At 41.4% G+C, this 13,031-nt stretch overlaps 1 protein-coding gene across 1 annotated transcript; it reads left to right on the top strand.

The window, feature by feature from the left end:
- The first annotated feature begins 8,363 nt into the window (after positions 1-8,363).
- LOC122680625 (protein HP-20 homolog) lies at positions 8,364-12,614 on the top strand. The gene is made up of 3 exons (XM_043882212.1): positions 8,364-8,501; positions 10,777-10,905; positions 12,088-12,614. Exons 1-3 carry the CDS (start codon positions 8,495-8,497, stop codon positions 12,525-12,527), a joined length of 576 nt encoding a protein of 191 aa, XP_043738147.1. The 5' UTR covers positions 8,364-8,494; the 3' UTR covers positions 12,528-12,614.
- Positions 12,615-13,031: the final 417 nt, after the last annotated feature.

Raw genomic sequence — 13,031 nt, forward strand, 5'->3', positions numbered from 1 at the left:
TTAATATATTGTGGAATTCCATTTTCTGATATTATCAAAGAGTTATATGTCAGTGTTCACAAAAGATTTACTGCTGTGAAGCAAAATGTTCCTGAATGGAGTCAGGGTACCGTGGTTAGTTCCTCATAATTAAAGTGGAGGGAGAAGACAAGAGACTATATTGTGAAGTTTGTTGGTTTCTACGATAATGGAGTCCATGTGGTATTGCCTATCTGTGTGGTCCATGAGCAGAACTGCTACAAAATTCAGTCTGGTGCTGCTAGATTTAGAGCAGTGGCCCCCAACCTTTTTGGCACCAGGAACCGTTTTCATGGAAGACAGTTTTTCGTGGACCGGGGGACGGGGAGAGGAATGGTTTCGGGTTGCTTCAAGTGCATTACACTCACTGTGTGCTTTATTTCTATTATTATTACATCAGGTCCACCTCAGATCGTCAGGCATTATCACATCCTGGAGATTGGGGACCCATGGTTTAGCGAATTTTAGGCAGAAGTGTCGAAGTGATAGTTCTTCAGAGACAAGGCAGCTTCTGCACTCTTGAATTCCATAACTGCCCCCAAAGCTGGAATTGTGGATCCTGTCAGGTTGCACAGTCCTGGAGATGGGAGAGTTTTCATGGGTTAGGATTAGGAAATTGGTGTGGCCCGTTAGAGCACAAGGACAGTTCATGGGCCCAGGGAAGGAATGTGGTGGGATGTACATGGCTGGGAGTTAGAATAGGAAAGAGAACCTAGGACAGAGATAGCTTGAGTCAGATGTTATACTGTCTCCCTAATTGGAGTTGTTTGTATTGAATTTTTGACTGAAATTCATAAGAATTTATAGATTTACATATTGTAGATTCAAACAGACATTTCACTTAATGTGCCTCTGTTTTCACAATGAGTGGATTAAACAGAACAAAGTACATGGCAGTTATTGGGTATACAGAACAGGTCAATAGAGCAGAGTGGTTAAAACCTGTGGACCCTAGGGTCAAAGTTCCTGTTTCAAAGGTGGATTCTGGACAAGTTTCCAAACAATTGCTTTGCTTCCGTTTCATTTTCTATAAATTGAAGATAATAATAGTAACGAATATTATGGGCTCATTGTGTATTAGGTAAAATAAACATGCAAATCCTGGTACATAATAAATTCACAGTAAGTGTTAGCTATTAGTTTTGTTGTTATTGTTCAGTTGCTAAGTCTGTCTGACTCTTTTTGACCCCATGAACTGCAGCACGCCAGGCTTCCCTGTCCTTCACTATCTCCTAGAGTTTGCTCAAATTCAAGTCCATTGAGTCAGTGATGCCATCCAACCATCTCATCCTCTGTCATCCCCTTCTCCTCCTGCCTTCAATCTTTCCAAACATCAGGGTCTTTTCCAATAAGTCAACTCTTTGCATCAGGTAGCCAAAGTACTGGAGCTTCAGCTTCAGCATCAGTGCTTCCAATAAATATTCAGGATTGATTTCCTTTAGGATTGACTGATTTGATCTCCTTGCAGCCCAAGGGACTCTCAAGAGTCTTCTCCAACACCACAGTTCAAAAAAGACTCTCAAAAGTTCTCCAGCAGCACGATTCAAAAGCATCAATTCTTCGGTGCTCAGCCTTCTTTATGGTCCAACTCTCACATCCATACATAATTACTGGAAAAACCATAACTTTGATTATATGGACCTTTGTTGGCAAACTGTTGTCTCTGCATTTTTAATATGCTCTCTAGGTTTCTCATAGCTTTCCTTCCAAGGAGCAAGTGTCTTTTAATTTCACTATTGCTTATACATCAATAAACTGAGATTTCTCAAATGATGAAGTTATATATAATGGGATGAAATAGTTGCATTTTTTTCTTAAGCTTCTGAATAATCACCTCTAGAGAAAAGTATGTTTCTTTCTTTTGTGCTAGGGTAAGTTATTCTACTTATTATGGGAATGAAATAATTAAAAGCGTATTAAAAACTCAAAATCAGGCTTGAAACAAAGTAAGCAGTTTTAATATTGCTGCTTTTATTGAAGGAGGAAACAGAACAGGCTCTGTCTTGAAAGCAGGATTCCATCTTGGGCTGGACTGTGGACTCTGAGCTATGTGCCCAGTATCTATGAAAACGACATACCAGCTGGAAAACCAAGCCCCCGGGAGGAAGAGCCCCAGGGCTCTCCATCACCTAAAAGAATACCCTATTTTCTGTGTAACTGAATTCATACATTCTATTATGCTTATTGGGGTGTGACCACAAGCCTGTTGATAACTGTCCACTGTTAACAATCTAGGCTTAAGGCTTATGAATCGTGGGTTAACTTTGATTGTATTTTTCTTTTTCCTTTGTTCAGACTAGTTTCAGGGAATTTGGGGGAGGTGGGTTTGGGCATGTACACCTAGGGTGCATGAGGTTGTCACAAAAACTGATCGGGGTCCTTGGCTAAGAGGAGACTCTGCCTTGGGCCCACCGGTGTGATCAACTGCACTCCACTGTGTGCATTGTCCTTCTGAGTGAGTTTGTTTCCCGGAACGCGTGGCTACAAGATTATAAGGAACTCTTATCTGTAATTCCCATGAAGAAAATTCCTCCTCCTTCCCCAGGCATCCTGACTTGTGGAAAGAAATTTGAACAACCATAGAGCCTCTTGGTTTTTATGTTCTTATCTCCGGAGCTTCATTTAGATAGATTTAAGTAGGCTGATTAAATGAACTGATTTCAATAAATATTTGATTTCTTATCTCTCTTAAGGCTAATAGGCTGGTTAATTTTTAACCAGAGAAAATTTAGGGCGATTGACATTCACACTGGAGTCCTTCCCTCTACACCCCTCTAGCAGTTGAGTTGCCGGCGACCAGAATCTGATTATTGAAGTAAATGGACTCCACCCTGGATCTATTCCTCTTTGAGCCACATCACAGCCCCAGAATATGACCCCAGCTTCTCCCTTATTTTTCCTTCTACCTAGAGAATAGGACTGGGTTTATGAGCTTGGATTTTTTTCCTTGGCATTCACAAAGGCAGCTAAGGAATTAAAGGATGCCAGTGGGAAAGGCATGAAAGCTACATGTCCTATGTGCCTCTTGATGGCTGACATGAAAGGCCACAAACTTAGGAGCTAAAACAGCATCCATTTATTATCTCATAGTTCCTATGAGTCAGAAGTCTGGGTGAAACTGTGGGAGTGGGGGAGCACCATGTGGGTTCCTGGGCATAGAGGCCTTTTTTTTTTTTTTTTTTGGTCCCCTGTTTCTTTTAGGCAAGATTCCAGCCTCCAAGACCTTCCCTGAATTCCAAAGGGTGGATTCCAACTGTTACTAATCAAGGGAGGAGCAGCCAAGAAACCACCCAAGGCAAGATTAAAGGGACCTGAGAAACTAATCAAGATTAGGAAAACAACCACCTCAGACCATGCACACATCTGAGCCTTGTCAGCAACGTAGCACTGAAATATTGAATTCTTGGGTCAGGAAGATCCCCTGGAGAAGGAATGGGCTATCCACTCCAGTATACTTGGGCTTCCCTGGTGGCTCAGATGGTAAAGAATCTGCCTGCAATGCAGGAGACCTGGGTTCGATTCTGGGGTTGGGAAGATCCCCTGGAGGAGGGCATGGCAACTCCCTCTAGTATTCTTGCCTGGAGAATCCACATGGAGAGAGGAGTCTGGTGGGCTACAGTCCATGAGGTCACAAAGAGTCGGACACGACTGAGTGACTAGGCGCGCGCACGCGCACACACACACACACACACACACACACACACAGTCTCAGTTGCAGCATGTGGGATCTTCCATCTTCATTGCAGCATGCAGGGTCTAGTTCGCTGACCAGGGATAGAACTCGGGCCCCCTGCATTGGGAGTGCAGAGTCATAGCCACTGGACCATTAGGGAAGTCCCAAGCTACCCTTTTCTCCTTTATCTCAAACTCTGTTTTTGAGATTCAATTCAGCACGGACGCACAGAGGCCAAGCTTCGGCATCATGGGCATAATATAGGTAAGAAGAGTTCTCTGCTGAGAGTCCCAGGAGGCCAAGATCAATGTGCCCATAGGGATGCCTTCCTTTCTGAAGGCATCAGAAGGAAAACTCTGCTTCCAAGCTTATTCAGGCTGTTGGGAGAATCTATTCCATGAGGATGTAGGTCTGAGGTCCCTGTTTCCCTTCTGGCTCCAAGTTCAGGACCATCCTTAGCTCCTGAAGGCTGCCCTTCACCCTCAGCCGTTCACATTTGTCTGCCTTTCTCTTTTGCCTTCCTTTTCTGCTTATAAGGGCTCAGGTGATTACATTAGGGCTGCCCCAGACAATCGAAGATTATCTCCTTATTTTAAGATCAGTCTGTAAGCTGATAGGTAAGGGGTCTCTGGAGAAAGAGAACCAGGCAGGCTTTCTTGACTTAAGAGAAGCCATTTTGTGATCTAAGCCTTGCTGCAGTGCTTGCCTTTGAACCGGTCTCAGTCATCAATGATCTTAAGGGAACAAAGGAATTCAGGAACAGAGAAAAGGCAAATCAACAACCCTATTGCATTGATAGGGCTTCCCAGGTAGTGCTAGTGGTGAAGAACCTGCTGCAGGAGACGTAAGAGTGCAGACGATCCCTGATTTGGGAAGATTCCCTGGAGGAGGGCATGACAACCCACTCCAGTGTTCTCGCCTGGAGGATCCCATGGACAGAGGACCCTGGTAGGCTATAGTTAACAGGGTCACAAAGAGTCAGAGAAGACTGAAGCGACTTAGCACGCACACACGCATTGCATTGATAATTCCTCCTCAAGGAGTATACATAAGAATATATCTGAGTTCTGCAGGAACTAAGGCAGAGCATGCAGGATGGAATGATGATGCTGACCCTTCTGACTTCAATCAACTACAGCTGGGACTGTGTCAACTATGCCCTAATCATATGCTGAATTCTCTGCACAAGCACCTTCATGAATATGCATGTACTGTAGCTTAAAACTTACTCATTTTTGCTGCTGGAGAGACACTGATTTAGGAAAGATCCCTGGTGTTCTACTTATTTGCTGCAAGTAATGATAAACCCTTTCTTCTCTCACTCTTTGCTTGGCTGTGTCTATCAGCTCCACATTCACCCAAAGGCAAACCTAGTTTTCAGGTAACAAGTTGCACGTATGACAGAACACAACCACAGAAGTGAAATCACACTCACAGTAAGGCTGGGCATGAAATCTTGAGGGAGTGATTCTCTCAGCCACAATATGTTTTAATTTCTCTTAGGATGGACACCCAACATTGGAATTGCTGAATCATACAGTTAGTATGTTTAATAAAACCCCCAAACTGTTTTCCACAGCTGCTGCACCATTTTACATTCCTTCTAACAATGTGGGGGCGCTCCAGGTACTCTGTATCTGTCTTTAAAATTAATTAATTTACTTTAATTGGAGGATAATTTCTGCTCTATATCTTTGTGCTATTAGTATTTTTAAAGTTTTTATTTTCCTAGTAAGTATGTAGTCATGTCCCATGTTGACTTTAATTTGTGTTTCCCTGATGACTAATGATGTTGGAACATTCTTCAGTATACTTTTTAAAATTTTCCATTTGTATATCCTCTTTGGTGAAATGTTCAAGCCTTCCATTTTCTAAAAGAATTGTTTGTTTTCTTACGCTTAGGTTTAGAGCATTTCTTGTGTACTCCCTTTATAAGTGCTTTGTCAGAGATTGCAAATACTTTCTCCAGTTTGTGGCTTGTCTTTTCCATCTCTTAGCAGTGTTTAAGAGCAAAATTTTTCTTTTCCAGAAAGTCCCTTTATCAAATTTTGTCTTTTGTGATTTAAGTTTTTGATGTCATATTCAAGAATTCTACCTAGCCCAAGATTAGGAAGATTTTTCTCTAATGTTTTCTTCTAAAAGTACTACAGTTTTACATTTTACACTGAGATCTATCATCCATTTAGAGTCAATATTTGTATGAGGCATGAGGTTTTCATTGGAAGGACTGATGCTGAAGCCCCAATACTTTGGCCACCTGATGTGAAGAGCCTACTCATTGAAAAAGACCCTGATGCTGGGAAAGATTGAGGGCAGGAGGAGAAGAGGGTGGCAGAGGATGAGATGGTTGAATGGCATTACTGACCCAACGGACATGAGTTTGAGCAAGCTCCAAGAGATGGTGAAGAACAGGGAAGCCTAGGGTGCTGCATGCAGTCCATGGGGTTGCAGAGTCAGACACGACTTAGTGACTGAACAAACAACAAATGAGGTTTAGGTTAATATTAATTTTTTCAACCACCAATTGTTTCAACATCATTTTTAAATTTTTTATTGGAGTACTTTTGCTTTATAGTATTGTGTTAGTTTTTACTACACAGCAAAGTGCATCAGCTACACATATATCCCCTCTTGTTGAAAACTATCTTTTCTCTGCTGAATTAGCTTTGCATCTTTGTAAAAAGGAGGCTGATTGTGTGTAATTTATGCAGACTTTCTTTTATGTTCCACTGATGTATGTTTATATCCCTCTGCCAATACCACAGTGTCTTGATCACTAACATTATATACTAAGTCTTAAAATTGAGCAGATCATAAATCATATGATTATATCAATTGATACAGAAAAATAATTTGACAAAATTCAATACATATTCATAACAAAAAAAACCTCTCAGCAAACTAGGGATAAAGGGGAACTTCCTCAACTTGATAAAGAACATCTTCCAAAACAGCTACTGTTGACATCATATTTATGGTCTGAAAATTATGTCTGGTACATGCATGATCATTTAATTCTCTTCCCCGTGGTTTTGGCTCCAGCTGCAACCACATCAAAACACATATTCCTAGCAAGGACTCTCCCCGACAAGAAGTACTCTCTCCAAACAGAATTTAGGGCACACATGGGAAGAAAAGTGTTTCCCCATCTTGTTCTATGTACGGTCAAGTTCTAACCTTTCCTTGATGAAGGAAGTCTCTGTTATCATCAATTAGATATATCCTCAGTAGAACACTGATTTTTTTTTGAATTTTAAAAAAATGTTTAATTAATTTATTATTTTACTTTACAATATTGTACTGGTTTTGCCCTACATTGACTTGAATCCTCCATGGGTGTACATATGTTCCCCATCCTGAACCCCCCCTCCCACCTCCCTCCTCATCCCATCCCTCATTGATTTTTAAAAAAAAAATCAATCATTTATTACACAAAAGCAAAGTAATGACAACTGTTCAACCCTCTGCTTGCAAAAAATATTCTAAAAGTGAAGTCAGAGGATTCACTCACCTACGTGTTCTGGGTTGCTTACTGGGCATTTACAGTCCACTGCTAGGTCAGACGCGTTTATTCACTTTGACAACCATTGGTATACCAGTTGGCCTTGCATCCTAGGCAAGTAGTGATTTACAGGAAAATAATAAGCAATTATTCACTTTTGAATTATAGTTCACCCACTTCACTGCATTCAGTGCTGAGCTGTTCCCTACCCTAACTCAGAACTCACTTCTAATTTATTCTCTTTATAAAAATGTCTTCTTCCCATACGTTTATATATTTGATATAGATACTAAAGGAGACCTTTGACCCAAATTTTAGAGTTCATTAAAGTTCAGGGGTATAAGAATTCCAGGGAGAAAGAATTAAAAAAAGGTAATAAGAATATGGAGTGTTCTATAAATAGTTTGATTTGTATAAAATATAATAAATTACAGATATTTTCCTTATAAGATTGTCATTGGGATCAAAGGAGGCAAGTGCCATGCATGTTAAAATAAGGCGTGCATGCTAAGTCACTTCAGTAGTATCCAACTCTTTTCACTCCTGTGGACTGTAGCCCTCCAGGCTCCTCTGTCCATGGGATTCTCCAGGCAAGAATACTGAAGTGGGTTGCCATGCCCTTCTCCAGGGATCTTCCCAACCCAGGGATCAAACCTGAGTCTTACATCTCCTGCACTGGCAGGTGAGTTATTTACCACTAGCACCACCTGGGAAGCCCGTGTTAAAATAGTATCTAATATTAATTAGCACTGCATACTTTACATTTGTTTGACCACTTAATTATGTATCACAATGTTGGTTGCCCTAGTACATTATTCTTACTGGGAATTACCCTCAATTCTAGACTTCCTGCTCTGCATTTGGCCTTCTGTTCAGAAAATGGTCTGTGATGACTCCAGATCTGTGGTTAAACATAAAGAATAAGTCCTCAGAAAGAAGTCAGAACAGGAGAAATGGCCTCCTTATCCCCTCCTTATATGTATTGACGGCTGCTTCCATATTAGACCTGCTGGAAGGGAAATCTGAAAATGACTTAGGACTTCTAGTTGACAATCCTACTGGGCCCAAGATCCAAATTCAGAAAGAGTGGGTGGCCTAAATCCACCTAGTGATTAAATGTTAATCTTGTTGTCTCAGTTTGGACCAGGGATAAATATTTGAACAGGCAACTTTGTATCATTTAGCTAAGGCCTTGGCCGAGTGAACAGTGACTAGAGCCCAAGCCTCGGACACACAGCTAGGCATTTCAGAAAGAAATCTGAGAGACGCCCATCCCACAAAGGAAAGTCTCTGTCCTGAGAATGACTGGTAGGAAATGAACGGAGGTTGTGGGAGGGGGTCAAGTATTTGTAAGAGGGTGGATGGAGTGTATCATTTTGTTAATAGAGGTGAATATTCTAGTGCCAAAAATGGGTTTTCTGAAATTATTTCACTGGAAGACAGAAACATGACAAAAACGTAGAGTGAAAACATTCCAAATCAAGGTGCTTCTTGTGGTTTGCTGTGCTATAAGACCCAGCTGGATGAGAAAGGTGAAAGCCAAGAGCAGAGGGTTTGGAGAAATGAGAGGGCAGGGCCACCAGCTAACAATTAATTAACTAATTAAAAGCACATGGTTGAGAACGCTGATTCTTAATTCAGAATGCCTTGAGAAGAATCTTGCCTCAGACTCTAACTGGGATTTCCCAGGTGGCTCAGTGGTAAAGAATCCACCTGCTAATGCAGGAGACGTGGGTTCGAACCCTAGATCAGGAAGATCCCCTGGAGGAGGAAATGGCAACTGGCTTCCGTATTCTTGCCTGGAAAATGCCACGGACAGAGGAGCCTGGCGAGCTACAGTCCATGGGGCTGCAAAGAGTCGGATTCCCCTGGGCACACAAGCATGCATCCTTAGGTTGTAACTAACTAGCAATCTGGTTGGAAATAAGTAGAATCACCTCTTTGAATCTCAAACCACTAATCTGTAAAATTAAATATAAACTTTTCCTTGTAGGGGTGTAATGAACAGTTCTAGGTACAGTTCTAGACCACCAGATTCTTTGCCACAGACATCGTGGTTGCAAGCATTTTCACTGCAGATATTTTTGCCTCATAACTAACTGGCCATAAGGCAATTTTGCTCTAAAAAATAAAAATAATGAATGATAAAAGAGGGATATTTAAAAGGATATAACAAAACATTTAAGAAATGAATAATGAAATTTAGAAAACTTAATTGTGAAATACAATTATTTGAGTACATTAAAAATGTGCAGATTCATGACAATATCATGAAAATAGCTGATTTTACTTTGTAGGTTGTACTTAAACACTTGTCTTTTTTTTCTTTTGCTTGTGGAGTTGTCTCTTCTTTCAGCATTGCACTTTTTTGCTAAAACTTCCTCCTTCAGTTTTCAAATACTAGGATGCATGTTTGTAATGAGCTCTGTATTGCGTTGTGAAATCCTCTACAGGATTGTTGCTCTCTTAACATTGTGGCACATGTCCAGTGACAGATATTCCAAGGTTCCATGGGAAATACTGGCTCAACTCTTTGCCTTCAAATCACCCAAGGATTTGCAAACTGATACGTTGTTATTTTCTGGGATGGTATGCAATCTGACTTTGTACTATCTTATTTCACACTTGTAGTAAGTTTTATCCACATATTTTCTATCAAGTCTTTATATGTAACTGTTATCATCCACTGTCTTGAGATCACCACGCCTACTCGTCACTATCAGGACCATTATGAGGGCTAAGATTTGTGTAACATAAAAATTGGAGTTCTGCATCCATGGAGAAATAAAACCAAACAACTGTCAGCCAGTTGAAACTGAACTGTCAACCAGTTATTTTTTCTTTTATGGCAAAATTGCCTCATGGCAAATTAATTATGTGGCAAAAATGATTGTGGTGAAAATGCTTGGGGCAAAGATGCTTATGGCAAAAATACCAGGCATGTAATGACTTCTCACTGATATGATGTTTCTAACCCAATGTCTTTTCCATAACAAGCATTCAATATGTAGTAGGTCGGGGCTTCCCTCTTAGCTCAGTTGCTAAAGAATCTGCCTGCAAAGCAGGAGACCTGGGTTTGATTCGGGAAGATCCCCTGGAGAAGGAAATGGCAACCCACTTCAGTATTCTTGCCTGGAGAATCCCATGGACAGAGAAGCCTAGCAGGCTACAGTCCATGGGGTCACAAGAGTTGAAAATGACTTAGCGACTAAAGAGAAAGAGAGAGATAGATGTAGTAGGTTCTCATAAGAATAAAGCATTTTGTATTTAAGAATTTTGACCGAGTGCTTTCTGTGTTCTATCAGTTCAAAGACAGATGAAGAAAAAATGTTGACCTTTCAGGATTCAGAAACAGTTTTAACTGACTAATTATTGCTGTATATGAATGATAAGGAAATATCAGGGAATAACTTGCTCAGTTTACCAGTAAGGGTAAGATTGTTATTTGAGTCCATGTGTTTAGTTCTAGATATGATACCTTTCCTGGGCCAGGTTGCAACTCTACCTATCTACCCTTCATATATAAATAAAACAAAATAAAAAACAGAAAAAAAAACCACTTCTCTTTGTTTCTTTAATCAAGATCTCCGGATATTGGTTAGCATCATCCTAATGGCAAATGCTGTCCTGGAGAAAGGAGGATGTGCCACACCTCCGGGGCCAAGAGGAAGCCCAGGACCTCCAGGTGCAAGAGGGCCGCCTGGTCCCACAGGTAAGAAATACATTCTTCTGCTTTTTATTTGCCCCTCTTATTTCATGTTTTTGGTAGGAAAGTCATAATCCTCATAAGCTCAGGAGCAAAAGGCATTGAGGATTAAAAGAATGTGGAGGAAATGGTCAGCTGTAGGACTGGGTCCCAGAGCAGGGGAACCAGAGCTGAAATCACAGGGGACAAGAGAGACTGGCCTAGTTCTAGAACCAGGGTACTGGGATCCATGTGGGTTAGTCATGGTGGGAACATGTGCTAAGTAGTGTCAGTATCATGAATCAGACTATCTGATAAGTCCCCCCAAAAGGGGGGGGGTTTAATAAGTGTAGCAGGGCATCTTGTATCATCAGAACATTGGATTTCATTGAGCACTGAGAGCCCCAAACCTAATTCTTATGAAAAAGATGATGCCCAGGGAGCCCCTGAGTATGAAGCAAGATTCTTCCCAGATTCTATCCTGGTTACCAGGACTTCTTTGTAGCCAATGAGACCAGACCAAGAGGGGCTTTCAGGAAAGATCACAGTTTTGTGTCATCTCTTATATGGCCATTATCATGGGCCTTAAGGGTTTGATTTGGTAATCCAAAGGCTTTCTGGTCCCCAGACTTAGACACCCATCCTTTTTATCATCTTCAGTGAGATTAGAATCATTAGCAAGAATTTTCCTTCCCAAGGTTGGGAAGATCCCCTGGAGAAGGAAAATTTCTGCTGGGAAGATCCTCTGGAGAAGGAAAATTCTTGCTAATGATCAAACCTGGGTCTCCTGCATTACAGGTAGATTCTTTACTGACTGAGCCACAAGCGAAGCTGTTAGCAAGAATTAGTCCCACCCAAATCAGGATGAAATAATATATAGGAACTAACACGTATGCACCACGCACAGGTACTATAAGAACCTCACATGCATTGTCTCATTACAACTTCACAATAATCACATGAGACGTCAATAATATTTTCAGATGAGGAAATACAACCCAGAAAGTCTGATTAACTTTAGCAAGATTACACAGCTGGTCAGTTTCAGAGATGTGACTTGTAACCATTTAATCATACAGCAAAGATCAATCTCTTAACCATGACGTTATTAAAAAAAAAAAAAAAGTGGTGGTTTCACACACTGACTGAGGTAACATCTTTTTATTGGATTCTATGACCTTCTTACTGTGTCTTGTCCTTTCCTTCAAGGGATACCAGGTTTACCAGGTATGGAGGGAATTCCAGGACCAAGTGTAAAATGCCCATGCAACAGAAAGTCAGCCTTCACTGTGAAGCTCAGCGGCCAGCTGCCTTCACCTTCGAAGCCTGTCCCCTTCACAGAGGTCCTGTACAATGCCCAGAAAGACCTACAGGAGGACACTGGGGTCTTCACATGCAGGGTGCCAGGAAATTACCATTTCCTCTTCGATGTGGATCTCCATCACTGCAAGGTGACCGTTCAGCTGATGAGGGACAAAAGTTCTGTCTTAGAAAAGCATCAGGTCTCCACCAAAGAGCCCAGGAATCTCTCTGGCATGTTGACCCTGCCGCTAAGCGTAGGCGAGAAGGTGTGGCTGGAAGCAGAAGTGGAAGCCGAGAAGCCGGAGCGAGCCAGAGTTACAATTTATTTCTCTGGTTTCCTGACATAGTTCTGGCCTCTTGCGGTAGCAAAAGCAAATCCCTTATGATTCTGCTGTCAAAAGCAAACAAACAAATAAATATGCACTATATCGTGACCTGTTGGGCTTTCCTTTCCTTAGCATTTTGGAGTTTTGGTGAATAGATTCTCTGTTCATATGAGGGAACTGGTAGGTTTGGTCACAGTAGAACTGGACCTTAGAAATCTACTTCAGAAATCATGACATTATTTCACTTAAATCACTCTTCTGATAGCTTCCAGGGCCAAGCTGCCTCCCTGTCCCCAGATCCCCATTACTGGATGGACACCCTCTTATCCAAGAGAAATAGGCTCACGGTGCCTCCCATTCCCCAATTTACTTCTCCACCTAAGTGACAAGTTTCACCACATGCCTCTCCTCATCTCTCTAATTCTTCCCTCTCTGTCACTCACACCATGAATCTGGTCAAGTCATTTTTATGATTAAAGAAGGGTGAAGAAAAACACACTGCCATCATCCTGCTTACGATAAGAT

The sequence above is a fragment of the Cervus elaphus genome, chromosome 22, assembly GCF_910594005.1.
Source record: "Cervus elaphus chromosome 22, mCerEla1.1, whole genome shotgun sequence".
NCBI lineage: Eukaryota > Metazoa > Chordata > Mammalia > Artiodactyla > Cervidae > Cervus > Cervus elaphus.

What these genes read in the sequence shown, in the direction of transcription:
- LOC122680625 (XM_043882212.1), top strand. An exon ending in AGGGCCGCCTGGTCCCACAG is followed by an intron (nt 10,906 to 12,087) that starts GTAAGAAATACA and finishes CTTTCCTTCAAG; the next exon opens with GGATACCAGGTTTACCAGGT.